Below are 15,548 nucleotides of genomic sequence, written 5' to 3'. Positions count from 1 at the left end.
AATAATGGTGTTTGCTAATTGGCCAAGTACAAAATAACCATCTAATGAAGATTGTGACGGATACACTTGATGGATGTGGAGAGTTTACAATGTATACCCTTGAATTTACACGTAAAACCCACTAGGTGGCAATAGAGTACCCGTGACAGTAGTCCATGGCTCAATATTAGAATGTATGCACATTTATGCACAAACAATTATAAGAAATAATGTAGGTGTGAAGTAGGCCTACTCACTGACATATGTCAAACTGTCAAGTCTCTTAGCTCTATGGTTGAGTGGCAGTTTAATTCGAAATGATGCAAACTGGAAGCAACATTGGGTTGTAACACAATGAACAACCCAATGAACTACCAGTGTGGCAAGCGTCATTTCCATATTAAGTGTATTTTAGGAAACAACGGTGATGTTCAGTGCATCCCGTTCAAAGAGTATTGAAGCAATTGTCTAGCAAGTCAATATAAGTTATTTGTCCCATTTGCAAGCCATAAAACGAATCTTTTGTCTGTGTTCACTTCCTGTGCTTTTTCCACTAGTCCGGAAATAGCGTTTCACGCAATGAGGTGTAGAGAAAGCTAATCCACTTGTTGTCAAAGGGAGATGTATAGCGAAGTTGTAGCGACACACGATGCATGAAACCATGTGAAACCAGCATTTCATTATTTTCCAGCTTTCTTCAAACATGCCTGGATTCAGAGAGGCTGGGTTGGTGGGTGTTGCTGTTGCGCTAACGGGAGGAGTCGCACTTATTATTTGGACTTACGTGTCGACGGCGGACAAAAAGCCAAAGCCGCCGAAAAAGGCAAAGGGCAATTTGGAAAGAATTAACGAGGCAAAAGAAGACACCGTTTCAAAAGCAGAAGTCATAGAAGCACAAAAAACACCAGCCCTAACCGAGGTGCGTAGCTAGTTGTAGCTTAATCTGTGCTTAAAAGTTCTCTCCAAGAGTGCTTCTGACAACAGCGGATGTGTGGTTGGTTGCCATTGGAAATAACCTCCATTGCAAATCAGTGGTTTAGACGATCGCGTCTGTTCGTTCACTTTTGTAGAAAGTGTTTTCAAATGTATCCACTACTGTAATAGCTAGGTTGCAAAAGTGTTGACCTTGCATAGACGAGCAGTGTGCATCCGCCCAGAACAACCAACAGAGGTCTGTAGGCAACCACCTAAACAGGGGATAAAAGCCCCGTTTGATTGAATCTTGTTCATGTGTTTACTAGGCCAAGCCAGCAGAGAAGGGGAAACAGGTGCTGGTGCTTGGACTGGAGGGTGCAGGGAAGACCAGCCTGCTTCACTGCTTCGCTACTGGTAGCCTGGAGCAAGATGTGTCACCTACCCAGGGGTTCAACGCTGTCTCCATTAACAGAGAGGACCTTCAGATAGAGTTCCTCGAAAGTAAATACACCTTGAGTTTTTAATCATTGTACTACACACACACACACACACACACACACACACGGAGAGAGAACTATGGTGACATATTAGCCTACTCATTTATATAAATGCATGTTGACCACTCACGCTGCTCATTCTTATTTTTATATATATTTTATATTTAAATTGTTTTATTCTTAGATTTAGTTCTTAGAAATAGTTAAACTTTTGTACTTTTACCTAATTTAAGATACTTATATGTTTAGTGTTTTGCACCTCCCTGCCATACTTGGCAAATAAACCAAATTCAAATTCTAAATTCAACACTTCCATAAAGGATGAACTGTACTTTCTTTTAATGGCTAGCTCGTAGACATTTTCAGAAGACAGTTGTTTTTTGTCTCGTAGTTGGAGGTACAGAGAACCTGCTAGCCTACTGGAAGAGATACATGCCCAAGGCGAAGGTGTTGGTGTTTGTGGTTGACTCCTCTAAGTCTGACCAGTTCCCCCTGGCTAAGAAGCATCTACATGAACTGGTGACCTCAGAACCCCTCCTGCCTCTGATGGTGCTGGCGAACAAGCAGGTGAGAGTGACGCACTCGAAGTCACCGTCTTCGTTGTGATTGGCTAATCCATGGCACGAACGCAGCATGAGCAGGGGAAAGATTAAAGTGTGATTCCATACGGCATCAGGTTACCTTGGTGATCTGTAAGCGTTTATGTTCAAGCTGGGGTTGTTGTAACCGTATTTAGGAGTATGACATGTACATTGAGAAATCAGGAATGTCGATGGAAGTACATTTGTACTTCCTGTAGTGTTCATGATCGCACTACAGGATACAAGGGACTGATCACAGGTCCGATCTCACGCGCTACAGGAAAGTAATCAACACGATCAATGACGTATCCACTGTTTCTGTGTACCCCAGGACCTGCCAGGTGCCTGCAGCATCACCGACCTCCACGAGGCCCTGGGACTGGTTGAGCTGGGGGACGACCGGAGGATGTTCCTCATCGGTACGTGCGTGAAGAGAGGCGAGCAGGAGCTCAACTCAGGCGTGCAGGACGCTCGGGATCTGGTGGTCCAGATGATGAGTGAAGGGAAATAAGACAGAGCCTGGCGACCACCGCTCTCTTACCCCTCAACCAGATCCACTTCCTGTCTGTCGTCGTGTTTGGAGGAAGTTTTCTGGGTTACGGTTGTAGTGTGTGACATGTATTTAGCATTTTGGATGGTTTGAGCCACGTGCTAAATGATGCGCAGCTGAAAGGGATCTGAAGTGAGGGGGAAGCTGATTGGTTGGTTTCACGGTGTGGTGGTTGGAGATTGTGACCCTCAGATAGTGTCATGCGCTGACCTGAATCTTAACCTTCGTCGTGTTATGTTTGGTGTTCATTAACAAAGTTAAATGAAAGGGCTGATATTTTTTGGTCACCAAAGTTTTTTGTTGTGTGTGAAAATCCTACATCACAGGTGATGTGTACAGTACTTCTGGTAGAACACTAACCATTATTCGTGTGCTGTCAGATAGTAAAAGTAATTGTAAAAAACGATATTGTTACATGGTGCATATTTATATTTGTGAGTGTTTTGTCTCTTTAGAGGGAATGTAAAAAATATTTTTCCCAACTCCAAAGTTTGATATTTATCTATGAATACAAACGCATTTCAGGAAGATGCCAAAGTACCTTTTCCATGTATTTTATGGACTGACTACATCTTAATGTTCAAGGTTGGTGCACCTGACAAAATGAGTGCTGCTGTGCATCCTAGTTTGTGCAAAGATTTCACTGTATAAACACATTAATAAGACCATGGTAGTTGAACACATTGAAATTGCAGAAGACATATTTGATTGTCCAAATACATATCATCCATCTGAAATGACTCAGGGTTCCATTCCTAATTAGACTCGGATACAACGCTTTGTATGTTTTCAACTGGGTGACTAAAATAATAAAAATGAAAACTTGTAAAAAATACATATGTATGTAACCTTTTTCATACTGTGCGTCATATTATAATAGTCACTGTCAGTTCCAGCTCACCATGAATACTTCAGCAACTGTCGTTTGCTGACCTCATATCTGTTTTCTTGTAACATCCTGTATGGTACGTTCTGAGACACAAGATAGAGAAGCCTTTCTGAGACAATAAGACTCCAGTTTCAGCCTGCAGGCTCTTAAGGAGTCCAAGCCTCAGTCCCAGCCATGTGATAAGTTGCTAAGGACTCCCGGTGACATAGCAACGACTGGTAGTACAATACCGCTTCAATAATAGCTTCTCATTGAGCTGTTCCCACAGACTCGGGTCTGTCCTGGGGAGATGGTGTCTGGAAAAACAGGTACAGATCATTCTCAGTTTGACTATTACTATCAATTGTGAGATTTACAAATGTGGAACTGGAATAATAATACAGTAAAATGTACAAGACATCAAATGTTTTCTTTGTAGGAATACAGCCCAGATTTGGTCCATCAAGCAGGTATTACCACATCTTTAGGATTATCTTACATTTGTTCTTTTTTCATGAAAGGTTGTATTACTATTGTATTGTATTGGGTCAGTAGTACACATTGGTTTTTGGTTGTGAGAGAGTTGTGTAGTTGTGTGTTGTAGATCATTTACCTAACTCTCCTAGAATCCTGGAACTTGCCCAGCACAAAGTGCCCAAAACGATATGGGTCACAACTCCGTGGTAAGTACCTTTTTACAATCACACACAATTTACACACAAAGTAGCCTACCTTCACAGAAGTGTCTTGCCCACATAGGCCTACAACAATCACTGTTGAACAAAAATCCTATAGACTGTTGAGCAAGCCAAAATATTTTCTGTTAACCTAAACAAATAAAATAAAACATTGCATGCACATCACATTTATTGTGTTTATACATCAATATTTACCTGGAAAAAAAACATGTGTAAGGGACTTTTCACTCTCCAACTGTGTTATGCTAACGATCCAGCAGCAAGCTCACCTGGGGTAACCAGGACTCTATATGGCCTTTATCGTTCTCGGCTCTGGGAGCCGTTCCAACGGACAGAATCCAATACCTATCCAGGCACAAAAGAGTCTTCTCAGCATGCGATGACCACCTGAGGTAACACGACCCTAATAGCACCCTCACTTTTATTGATGAAAAAGTATGAGTTGGCCATTTTGAAGAGAGAGCGAAGCCAGTACGTGGAATATTGCTGTGATTGTGCTGGGTTAGCAATAAAAGAGTGAACATGTTTCCATAGCCGCGTTGTTCGAAGAAACTCTGAAAAGCTTTTAGTGAACTGGCTATTTGCCAGTTCCTTAAGTTACTGTCCACATCAGGGCGAGTGCTCTGTGAAATACATCTACTCAAGTAGATGATAGGCCTTCACCTGTAGGCTATCATTAGCCTACCTTTCCATCCAGCTGTCAGCATGAGATGAGACTGAATGGATAATCTGATCAGAAATCATCACGAGAAGCCCGACTCTTTTAATAATAAATAATAATGCATCTACTGAATTGAAAAAGACAGTTGATGGTTGTGGGAGGACAAAACCAGAGCAGAGGCTTCGCTTCCGCATCTTGTTTCATTGAGATAGAACGTTCCAGTGTTTAAACATAAACCTTCAACTACTCTCCTAGCCTACTTTCAGACAGATATCAGGATTATGAACAGCAGCATTTTGAAGATGATCAGGAAACTGTATGTAACTGCTTGGTTGCGGCATTCGAGAAAACAGATGTCTCACGTTGCCCTATAGTGTCCGAAATGTTTGTAAATGTAAATAGGCCTAATGAGTTCAGAAATCGAAATCTAGTTTGAAAAAAACGTTGCTGTGGCTCGGAAATAATTCTCTTGACAACTATCTTCGTGACCTGCATCAACAGCACTCAGCTTTCATAATGCATCACGGAGAGACAGAATACCGAAAACGACAAACGTATTCTCTGGCACGAGCCGTCTTCGTTGTGTAACCACAGCCGTTGTCCCGCAGGAAGCAGGAGGAGGAGGAGAGCGTCTCCAGGAAGGCATCACGTCCTTCCTCCAAGAAGCTCCAGGCTCAACACATTGTGCGCTTGTCAACGCCCAAGTCCAGAACCCGCAGCTCCCAGGAAATGAGGTAAAGACGTTGTGAAACGTGACCATAAACAAAACGCATATCAAGATGTCGAGTATGAAAGTATGCAAAACAATCCCACTTGGCCCCAGGTCTAAAATTAGTCTTCTTTGGGCGAGAAAGCTATTAATTTGACATGTGTTATTGCACTAGCAAACTGAGGGAGAAAGAGGAGAAGCTTCGGAGACAATAGGGCCTATTGTCCACCCAAACCCCCGGAGACTCTAGTGAACGGCCGCGGAAGTCTTTTTATAAATCTTAAAAAACACAGCAGTACCAGAAGTGCATGTTTGGGCTCAAGCCTAGAAAATGTTCTCCTTGAAAAAGCCCAGATCACCGAGATCAACACACAGTGAACAGTATGAATGGTTTCTGTCATTTCAGATATCTACTCATGGTTATAGGATAAAAATGGAGATAGAGGTCAAGGAATCTTGTTGATGTGATTTGATCATGTTGTGCAATTCCCACCAGGGCATTCAAAAATGACTTCTTCTCTCTACACTTGCTTTCAATGTGGAAAATATTTGTTTGCGAAAATAAAATAAAAAAACGCTCTTTGTTGTTCCTCCAGGCTTCCCCATACCTCAGAATGTGAGTACAGCTGCCCTATCTGGCACATAAGCCCACAAGGAAGACCAGCTGAGACCCCTCCTCGCCTGCTTCAGCTGGCCAGTCCCAAACTGAACCACCCCAGCTTCACACCTGCCCGGGAGGTAGGTACCAAACGCGACAGGTGTGTGAGTTGTTGTTGTTGTTGTACACATTTACATTTCATTCAGCAGATGCTCTTATCCAGAGCGACTTACAGTAAGTACAGGGACATTCCCCCGAGGCAAGTAGGGTGAAGTGCCTTGCCCAAGGACACAACGTCATTTTTGCAGGGCCGGGAATCGAACCCACAACCTTCTGATTAGTAGCCTGATTCCCTAGCCACTCAGCCATCTGACTCCCATGGAGTATAATCTAGTGTAGTCAGTCGGTAGACGCTTCCATCCAATGCTACGTATATGAGGGGGATTTGAACCCATGACCTTGTGATCTGCAGTCAAACGCTCCAACCACTCTGTAACAAATACCAACCAAGCAAGACAGTAGACTTTGGTTGCCTTGAGGAGGAGATGGAATTCTGGCCACTTCATATTTGATCGAAAAACCATAACAAGCTAGAGTTTCCTTGTTCTTGTGTTTTTTTTAAAGAAAGTGGAAACATATATTTCCTATGCTGCCAAAACAGCTCGTACGACTCCCAGACTGGACATGCTCTCGCTGCCTAAGATGAAACACAATCAGATGTTTATGGAGCGAGGACGCCCAGAAGATCCTATATGGCTGGTGAGAACACACACACACACTCCACATCACAGATCAACTGATGGTAGGCCTAGCACTAACACCCTTCATGATTATGACTCCAGACATTTTAGAGAGAAAAAATTCTAAATGTTTAAAATGTTAAATCACTTAACTGCAACTGTGGGATGGAAAATCCAAAGCGGTTTGAAAAGTCAAATGTACAATATGTTTTTGAGATATGGGTCAGTTAGAATATTGTTGCTGTGTCAACAGATTTCCAAGGCGGCGAAGAAGGCGACAGCGTCCCCTCGCCTGACAGAGCTGTCAGCAGCGAAGCAGCTCTCTAAGGACTACATCCCACTGCGAGACCCAGTATGGCCCCGCAGCAGAATCTAGCTCCTCCAACCACACCTACAGACCGAGCACCAGCGCCAAGCTGGTGTCCTATGGAGAGAGAAACCGCAACTCAGCCAACAATAGTAATAAAAGAAACTGAACAATGCACTCATGGGTCTTTCATATTTATCTGATTTACTGAGATTTTTGGGCGCCAGAACTCTTTAGTAAAAGTGAGGCCTGTCTTTCTTTGTCCTTTGATCTGGTTTTGTAATCTTGTGCAGTGAGACATATGCTTGGATTTCCTTTTAGACAGAATTCTGAGTTTTATAGCAGAATCCATTGACTTTAGCAAGATGCCAAACCAAATTGGCTGTGTGAATTGTTTGCTCGTCCTTAACTACCTCCAAGATCCATTTTGGATCTGCCCCCTCTGCAAAATCTATGTTCATATCTTGGAAATATGCAAAGGTATGATAACATGATCCACATTCACAATTCTACTTTTAAATCATCTGGGTTTTCTGTGGATATCAGATTTTAGAAACATTTAGAAATACCGCGATCTTGATGATTGATTCCAAAGCAAAGAATACACACATATCATATTCATTGTACCTTCAAATTCCTTTATAAATATTTTATGTGTGCAAAAAAACTGCCAGTTTCATTTACAATGAAACTGATAAGCGTTGAGAGTGTTGCAAGTGTTGCGAGCTTGTCTTAAAATCCTCCATTATCCCACTTAGACCACAGACACATGTGAGTATGATGTAAAAAGGGGCCAGGGTGGATTTCAAAGGGGCTGGTGTGGATTTGGAGGCCTGCAGGAGAGGAGAGGGCAGCACCAGCCGGGTGTGAGACCCAGGAGAGAAGAGCCAGGAAAGGCCTGGCTTCAAAGAAGATCCAGACAGCCTCCCACTGGGGCCCTAATCTGGGATTAGCCTGTGGTGATGGTGACCTGAGACAGCAGGAACCAGGAGGAGGGGGGTGGGGTTGGGGGAACTGATTCGTCTGTGTGTCACGGAAGAAGGAGAAACAGGGCCCATTTGATCCTTCTTGTAGTGGAGGAACTGTGGGGTGAGTAATCTAATCCTACTGTAGGTCTGGATAGAAGGACAGTTTAAAGATCGAGTGTGTCTTGTATTGGAGACTACTGTTCCCATGATGCAACAGCTCCTGGCTGACTGCTCTGACCTAAATGCCCAGTTACCCTGGCAGCAGGCAGAGTGACAATGATCTGTCTGGATCCTGACAGGCAGGAGTGGTGTACACTAAACACTGCTGTGGGCTTTGGGTGGTTTGTTGACAAGTCAACAAGACAGAGGTAACACTGTAGATACAGATGCTTGTAATAAGCATCTGTATCTAGTCAGGTGACTCAGGTGAATCTTAAACATTTAGAATTTTTTCTCTCTAAAATGTCTGGAGTCATAATCATGAAGGGTGTTAGTGCTAGGCCTACCATCAGTTGATCTGTGATGTGGTGTGTGTGTGTGTGTGTGTGTGTGTGAAAATAAGCATTGCTTAATAGATTAGAAGGCCCATTTAAGATGCATATTAACATGAATGTAAAAAAAAAAAAAAAAAAAATATTAACATGAATGTGTTAACAAGACGATATACTGTAAGTGTTTATAATATTAGTAAGTGTTAGTTAATTAGTGTTAAGGCACTTAGGATGCTTTTACATACACTAATATGTGTATTATTTTGGCTACACTTTGTACCTCCTTCTCCTATCAACCTTGTCCTCTATGTCACCTTCCAGCCAGTTTCGAGTCAACAAGGTTCTCTGGGAGTGGGAGCATCCTTGACAAGGCCCCTGGTCAACAGCAGTGTGAATCTGGCAGCTCCTTGTGTGTCTGGGAGGGCTGTTAGGACACTTCCAGCTGGACCAGTGAATCTTCCTGGCCTCACCCTCTCAGGGCCAGCAGTGACAGATTCCACAGGCTTCTGTTAAGTCCTCTTAGCAACAGACAATGGCCGAGTCCATTCTGATTCCATCCACAGAGACAGGGTCGCTTACAGAACGGCGTAAACCCTCCAGTCGCTCTTTCAGTCTAATGATTTGTAGTTTTTAATGACAGAGCCATGCTTGTGGCATTGCCCGTAGTCAGTTAATGATGCATACTAACATAATGTTTATTGGAACGATTTTCTTTCCATCGTAAAATGTACTTCATTTGTTGTTTTAAAGTTGCAGTCGTGATTTTTTCCCACGGAATTTTTTGACAGCATGAACCAGTTGAAGAAAGTGATAAGAGACACTATGAGCGACAGTCAGCACATTAGACAGCGTCCTGTCGCTTTAACGAGTTCTTTAATTACATGGGCCAATTGAAACTAGCTGATCATTATTGAGAAATAACTCTTCCACTCACTTTTGTTACTATCCAGACCACTGTCGCTAATCACAAGAACAATTACCGCAAAAATGTTTAACAAAATCAGCATCAAGGTTGTTTTAAGCTATGTGTTGGTGACATATGCTACTTTATTGTTTATAAAATAAATACGATCTATGTGTTTCTGTAGGGCGCTTGGTTAGAAAAGAGGGAGACATTTTCAGACCTGGCTTTTCCAGCTGGCTTGAGTCTGAGCTGCTGTGTGTTCACTATGTGTGTCTAAATAAACATATTTGTTTTTCTTCAGTGGGTGTGACTCAGCTGGGCTTCAGCAAAACACCACAGGCCCAGGAAACCTATACCACTGCAGCCTGTGTGAGTACCCTGTCGACAAAACACTCCGTGGAAACAGGGGAGGTTTCATGACAACATGAACTACCTGTTCTGTTGCTATCGGTTTCTGTTGAGCTTGTTCAGCAGAATGTTCCCACAATCAGCCCCTCTGTGTATCAGGCATAGGCGGAAATCCCGGGGGGGACAGGGGGGACATGACCCCCCCCATCCTGGAAAAAATATGATTTGTCCCCCCCAATAAATCACTGTAAACATAAATATGTAATTTCAATAATACTAATAATACGCAATGAAAGGGCTTTGCTGATTATGGACACGATGGCACTTTTTTAATGTGCTATGTGTTACAGCAGTAGTTTTGGTGTACCCCTCAGGAATTGCTCTTGAGAAAATGTAATATCAAAGTTGATAGCAGATTTTCGCCACTGGTACCAGGTCTCGTCTCTCTGTATCCCATTTTCTTTCTCCTCTGCACAGAGGTTTCAGTTTGCCACATGACAGAGGAAAAGGTCCTTCATACCATCTCTCTCTCAGAATCATAATGTGAATCAGCTTTATTCGCCAAGAAAGTTTGCACAATCGAGGAATTTACTATGGCAGGAAGGTGCGCATCAGCGGCTGAGTCTGCCATCAGCGGCGCTGATCCCACTGTGGGTCAGCGTCCACCCAGACTGCTCCACCAGCAGTGCCAACTGATTCCTGTGGTCCACTGCAGCCTGGACACTGCCTGGACACTGCCTGGCGGCCTGGACACTGCCTGGCGGCCTGGACACTGCCTGGACACTGCCTGGCAGCCTGGACACTGCCTGGACACTGCCTGGCGGCCTGGACACTGCCTGGCGGCCTGGACACTGCCTGGGGGCCTGGACACTGCCTGGACACTGCCTGGACACTGCCTGGCGGCCTGGACACTGCCTGGCAGCCTGGACACTGCCTGGCAGCCTGGACACTGCCTGGCGGCCTGGACACTGCCTGGCGGCCTGGACACTGCCTGGCGGCCTGGACACTGCCTGGCGGCCTGGACACTGCCTGGGGGCCTGGACACTGCCTGGCAGCCTGGACACTGCCTGGCGGCCTGGACACTGCCTGGCAGCCTGGACACTGCCTGGAGTCCTTTACAGCCCCATGAAACCCTCCTGTCCTGCTCTCCGCTGAGGAGGACAACAGCAAGCCTAGCAGAGACGTCTCCTTCCCACCATTGTGACCGTTTCCTCCATCAGGCCCCACGAGGACACACACAAAACACTCCACAATGGCGCGGCTTTAACTTATAATAATATACGTTTTTGTTTATTTATGTAAACATGGCGGGTTATAGATTGGCAAGACACACAAGTCGCAAACACTTCACATTCGGTAAGTAACAAACGGGATACAAATGAGAGAAGGACAAGAGGATTGAAGAGGAGTTGGTCAGTAAGGGCTTGGTCTGGGGGAGACGACAGCAGGGTAGCGGACGTCCTGGTGTCGGGCCCTCCTCAGTCCCTCACTGAGCCCAGCTGAGCAGGAAGACCCTCTGCCTGCCTCCACAGAGCGTTGCGTAGCCTGAACCATTTCTGGAATAAACAGTAGAATAAAACCCAAGTCAGATACAGGTGACGGTATATCCTATTATGACGGCAGTACTTTTGTTCTACATAAACGTGCTATGACATCACTATCATTGTTCTTCATAGGTATTCTATGACATCAATATCATTGTAGGCATTCTATGACATCACTGTCATTGTTCTCCATGAGCATTCAGTTCCAAAGAACATGTGACTGATGTCATTATTGACACAATTAGTTACATAACCTGTAATCTGATCTGTGTGAAGGAAGGAGATGGTTCATTTTTACTGTAATATTCCTGAAAGAACTGTCCAATATTGGACAGTTAAGTATTTTGGAAGCCAGAGCAATGGGCAATAATTTAGACAATTACTTCAGAAACTACAATTGACAACAGATCTTTATACTACTCACAAAAGACTGAACTAAATGATTTGACTGCTCATGGCATGGTGTCATTGTTTTGTAACTCAGGTTGTCAAGGAATCCACAACAGTAGTGACATCACTTGTCAGATAGTGTGGGGAAGTGAGTGGATTTGAGTCAGAATGTAATGGAAGAAGGCACAGCCAAACCACAGCTTTCAGACACGACCCTGCATTGAGCAACACTGTACGACTGTAAAGAATATTTTACACAGACTGAATACATATAATATTAAATTACATTTTTTTTTCGTGTCTTTTTTGAGGGTTTAGTTTGTTTATAGGTGCTAATCTGTGAGCATCTGAAGCCCTCTCTGTGACCTTAAAAAAAGTAGTAAACAAATAACATTTGATTTTATTATATCTTTAAGATACAATGCATCAGTTGTTTTTTCAGCACTGAGAAGATATTCAGGAATGTTAGACAGAAACGTTTTTACTGAAAACGATCACAACATGTATTTCCACAAAAGACTGTTTTGGAAATTGCATGTCGAAGTTCTTTGACGTGACGTTTAGGGCACCTTAGTGATTCAGAACCAGCAGCACTTAAAGACCAACGAAAGGAGACGAAACATGCCATAAAGACGCAGAAACACGTTCTAAATGTTTTAATTGAGAACGGGAGTGGTTGCAGGGTGTGCCCTTCCTTTAGGTAAACCCTTTCAAAACACGGCTTTGTTATTCGTGAGGTGGCTGAAACTTTGGCTTTGAATGAAGTTTGGTCTTTTGATTAACAGCCAAGGCCTCAACCTCACCCCAATCCTGATTGCTCAGTCAGGTCGGAAAAGTCTTCTCCCACCTTCGTGCGCTCAGTGGAAACACTCTGTCACCAAACACGCGGAGGAGAGAGAACTGGCGGAACCGGTTCCGTAAAGAGGAGATTGAACCGTTTGAAGAGACATGTGCCACTGTTAATTTGTGGTTGACAGTAGGTAATCCGGGGGTAAACGGTGTAAAGGACAAAAGTCGCCCAAGGCCCCGAGCGCTTGGGCGGTTGGTTTGCTCTGTTGACACCACGCTCACCACCTTGGTTTTACATTTACATTTAGTCATTTAGCAGACGCTCTTTTTATTTGACTATGAAATAAACGTCGGGCCACGTGACATCCTCGCGAGGTCACTTGCGCTTGCTGAGTTGACGTATTTGCCTGTTAGAGAAAGCAGACACGCACACACAAATAATACTGAAAGGGAATTATGAACGTTTGCTCAACAATTAGTAGAAAACTACTAGAAATGACTAGTGGCAGATAGTCTCAACACCTTGGAGTTCAGACATCACTGGTGCTCTATACGTTGAAAAAATATTTGTGGAGAGGATTCGGGTATCGTTGATTAGAATGCTTTGTATCCTACTAGTGAGTGTGTGTTAATTCACTCTTAACTGGTATGTTGTTGCTTTGGAAAGACAGACTGGCATGCGAACAGTGATGGGGACCTGCCTAACGCGTGCGCTGTCTGTTGACAAAGCCCACTTGATGTAGAACACACAGGACTAAAAGCCCACAGCAGCAAAATCATCACGCCAGCGCGTACCGGTTCCAGAAAAATCTATTCAGCCCATTATTTCTAGAATTGGAGCACAGTGTTTGTTCAACGGTGCGTGGATGGACAGCGGAGGACAACTTGATGGAAGCCACACTGCGACCGCAGTGTATGACTGCGTTGAACATGTCGAATAGAAATTATATTGCCAAACTAGTCTGATTAATCAACGAAATACTTTTAAATTAATTGGACTTAGAAGGCTATGAGACAATTGCATTACACGAATTATACAATTCAGGGCGCATAGCCTGTGTCTCAATCTGTCTCCGCAACACTGACTGGAAGTCACAGAAGAGTTAATAAAAACAACATAATACTCACAGCGGTCTCGGCTTCAGTGAGTCCGCACTCTGCCGCGATCAACATGAGTGTCGCTTCATCTGGATGCTTGCTGACTCTCAAAAAATTCTCCTCGAGAACTTTAATCTGATCTTCCGCCAACTGCATGCTCTCCATCCCGTTCGAAGCCATTCTCCGCTCGTCAACAGAACTTTCAGTCAGAACAAGTCGTTTTCTGTCTAGAATGCAGGCACCGAATTTTTATTCTCCTCAGAAGAAGTTCCCATGCAATTGACGTCCGTCGTCCCGTGAACAGTACCAGCTAATAGCCAACTGAAAAGACAGATAAGGACAAACAGAAATCGCCTAGCAATTACAGTCACTGAACTGTAACTCAAGCGCACGCCACATTGAGAATGAGACTGTGAACCGTGTGTGAACGAATTGTCAACAGTGGCACGAATTCCCTCCCTCACTAACAGAGCCCTCCCCTCCCCATTAATGTAAAACGCAATTAAACCTTGACGCAAGGAGGCATGAAAAGTATTTTTAAAGCAGCATACACATCTACAGGTGAATATTTACTGGACGAGATCAGATATTTCAAGGTGTCCGTCACTAAAACTGCCACTCAAAAGTCCTTTCAGCCTATGTAACGTGTTTGGTGACGTCAGGGCAGTGGATTCTCCAACGCGGGACACTTTGCACCTGCGACACTCCACACCATCCAACATACTAATAATTAAAGAAATGTCAGCCTGTTTTAGTGAGTGAAACTAAACAGTAATGGTTATTAAAATGTTCATTTCTGGCAACGGTGTAGAAAACCCTTGGTTGTCTGCTTTCTCAATCTCACCAACCTTAGCAACAGCGACTCTCCTTGTGACAGCAAGCAGACACGAGTTGCCTGGTTTTGATGAGTTTAGTCAATACTGGAATTCCAATGTTGACAGCTTTCAACAGTGTTTGTTACCGCTGCTATTTTCAGATGTAGATTGGAGTGACATAATTATGAGCCACTTTCAGAAAACAGCTGACGCTGGGAGTTCGAGCCCTTCGATGCTGTTGGATGGACAAATGAAGAACCTTCTGTTGAAGTCCGTCAGTGGCGCAGAGTCGGCCTGGTAATGATTGTCAATGCCGACAGGACTGAAAGGTTGTCATGTAAAAAAAAAAAAAAAAAACTCTGCTGGGAGTTTATGACTGCGATATTTGCACGGAAAACACCCTGTGATAGCTTCTCAAACAAAAGATTGATCCACGAACAGATGGGATTCATGACCAGTAACCGTCTTCCTCTAATAAAAACAGGTATCATCTGGTTACAAATGTGCATTAGTATACGGAAACAAATACATTTCTCTTGAAATCCTAACACACTGCAAAAGCAAAAACTGGAATGAATCCTTAGCTTATTTGTTCCATAGACAGTTACACATTTAAGGCCATTTGATCACTTAAATAACAAGGGTATTAAATTGATGAGCAGGCTTAACCAGGCCTTCAGGAAGTGTTTTTGAATACACAGAGTAGGCCTCTCATGCCAAGACCACATTAGCACTGCTTGAGATAAGATAATATCCTATGTGCCAGAAAAACTCACAATGGACTAAAAATATCCAGTGGTGACTCTCGAGTTCAAGCCAGTAGTTTGGGGGCCAACATACAACTCATACAATTCTCAACAAAAATAGACTTTTCTGGCCATGTTTGTGTATGTTGTTGTGTGTACGTTGACTCCCTCCTGTCCTGTACAGCCCTCCCCAGGCGGGACGGACTCTTTACGACTCTTTACTTTAGTTAAGACTATTGCACCACAGAGATAATAGCTGAGGTGTTGCGTGGACACACTGTGATTACAGGTGCGATCGCAAAGTACTACTTTGATTGCTCATCGCAGCATCTGTGTGACTGGTGTTCACAGG

The 15,548-nt window shown here is 43.7% G+C and overlaps 3 protein-coding genes across 4 annotated transcripts; 2 read left to right on the top strand and 1 right to left on the bottom strand.

Annotated features, from left to right (window-relative positions):
- Window positions 1-558: 558 nt before the first annotated feature.
- Window positions 559-3,343, top strand: arl9 (ADP-ribosylation factor-like 9). The gene is made up of 4 exons (XM_067247624.1): window positions 559-898; window positions 1,221-1,395; window positions 1,783-1,958; window positions 2,304-3,343. Exons 1-4 carry the CDS (start codon window positions 683-685, stop codon window positions 2,481-2,483), a joined length of 747 nt encoding a protein of 248 aa, XP_067103725.1. The 5' UTR covers window positions 559-682; the 3' UTR covers window positions 2,484-3,343.
- A 236-nt stretch (window positions 3,344-3,579) lies between these two features.
- Window positions 3,580-7,273, top strand: LOC136954630 (sperm microtubule associated protein 2-like). Of its 2 annotated transcripts, none has more exons than XM_067248265.1 (8): window positions 3,580-3,719; window positions 3,830-3,860; window positions 4,017-4,073; window positions 4,349-4,480; window positions 5,358-5,483; window positions 6,055-6,196; window positions 6,681-6,815; window positions 7,050-7,273. In XM_067248265.1, exons 1-8 carry the CDS (start codon window positions 3,701-3,703, stop codon window positions 7,170-7,172), a joined length of 765 nt encoding a protein of 254 aa, XP_067104366.1. In that variant the 5' UTR covers window positions 3,580-3,700; the 3' UTR covers window positions 7,173-7,273. The 2 variants fall into 2 exon arrangements, with proteins under 2 accessions (XP_067104366.1, XP_067104365.1); XM_067248264.1 differs by having other exon boundaries at window positions 4,346-4,480.
- Window positions 7,274-11,076: 3,803 nt separating this feature from the next.
- Window positions 11,077-14,040, bottom strand: hopx (HOP homeobox). The gene is made up of 2 exons (XM_067248225.1): window positions 13,666-14,040; window positions 11,077-11,370 (listed from the first exon to the last, which is right to left on the bottom strand). The coding sequence occupies exons 1-2, from the start codon at window positions 13,813-13,815 to the stop codon at window positions 11,293-11,295; spliced, it is 228 nt and encodes a 75-aa protein (XP_067104326.1). The 5' UTR covers window positions 13,816-14,040; the 3' UTR covers window positions 11,077-11,292.
- Window positions 14,041-15,548: the final 1,508 nt, after the last annotated feature.

This window comes from Osmerus mordax, chromosome 12 (assembly GCF_038355195.1).
Source record: "Osmerus mordax isolate fOsmMor3 chromosome 12, fOsmMor3.pri, whole genome shotgun sequence".
NCBI classification, from domain to species: Eukaryota; Metazoa; Chordata; class Actinopteri; order Osmeriformes; family Osmeridae; genus Osmerus; species Osmerus mordax.
This window is presented reverse-complemented; position numbering and strand designations above follow the sequence as displayed.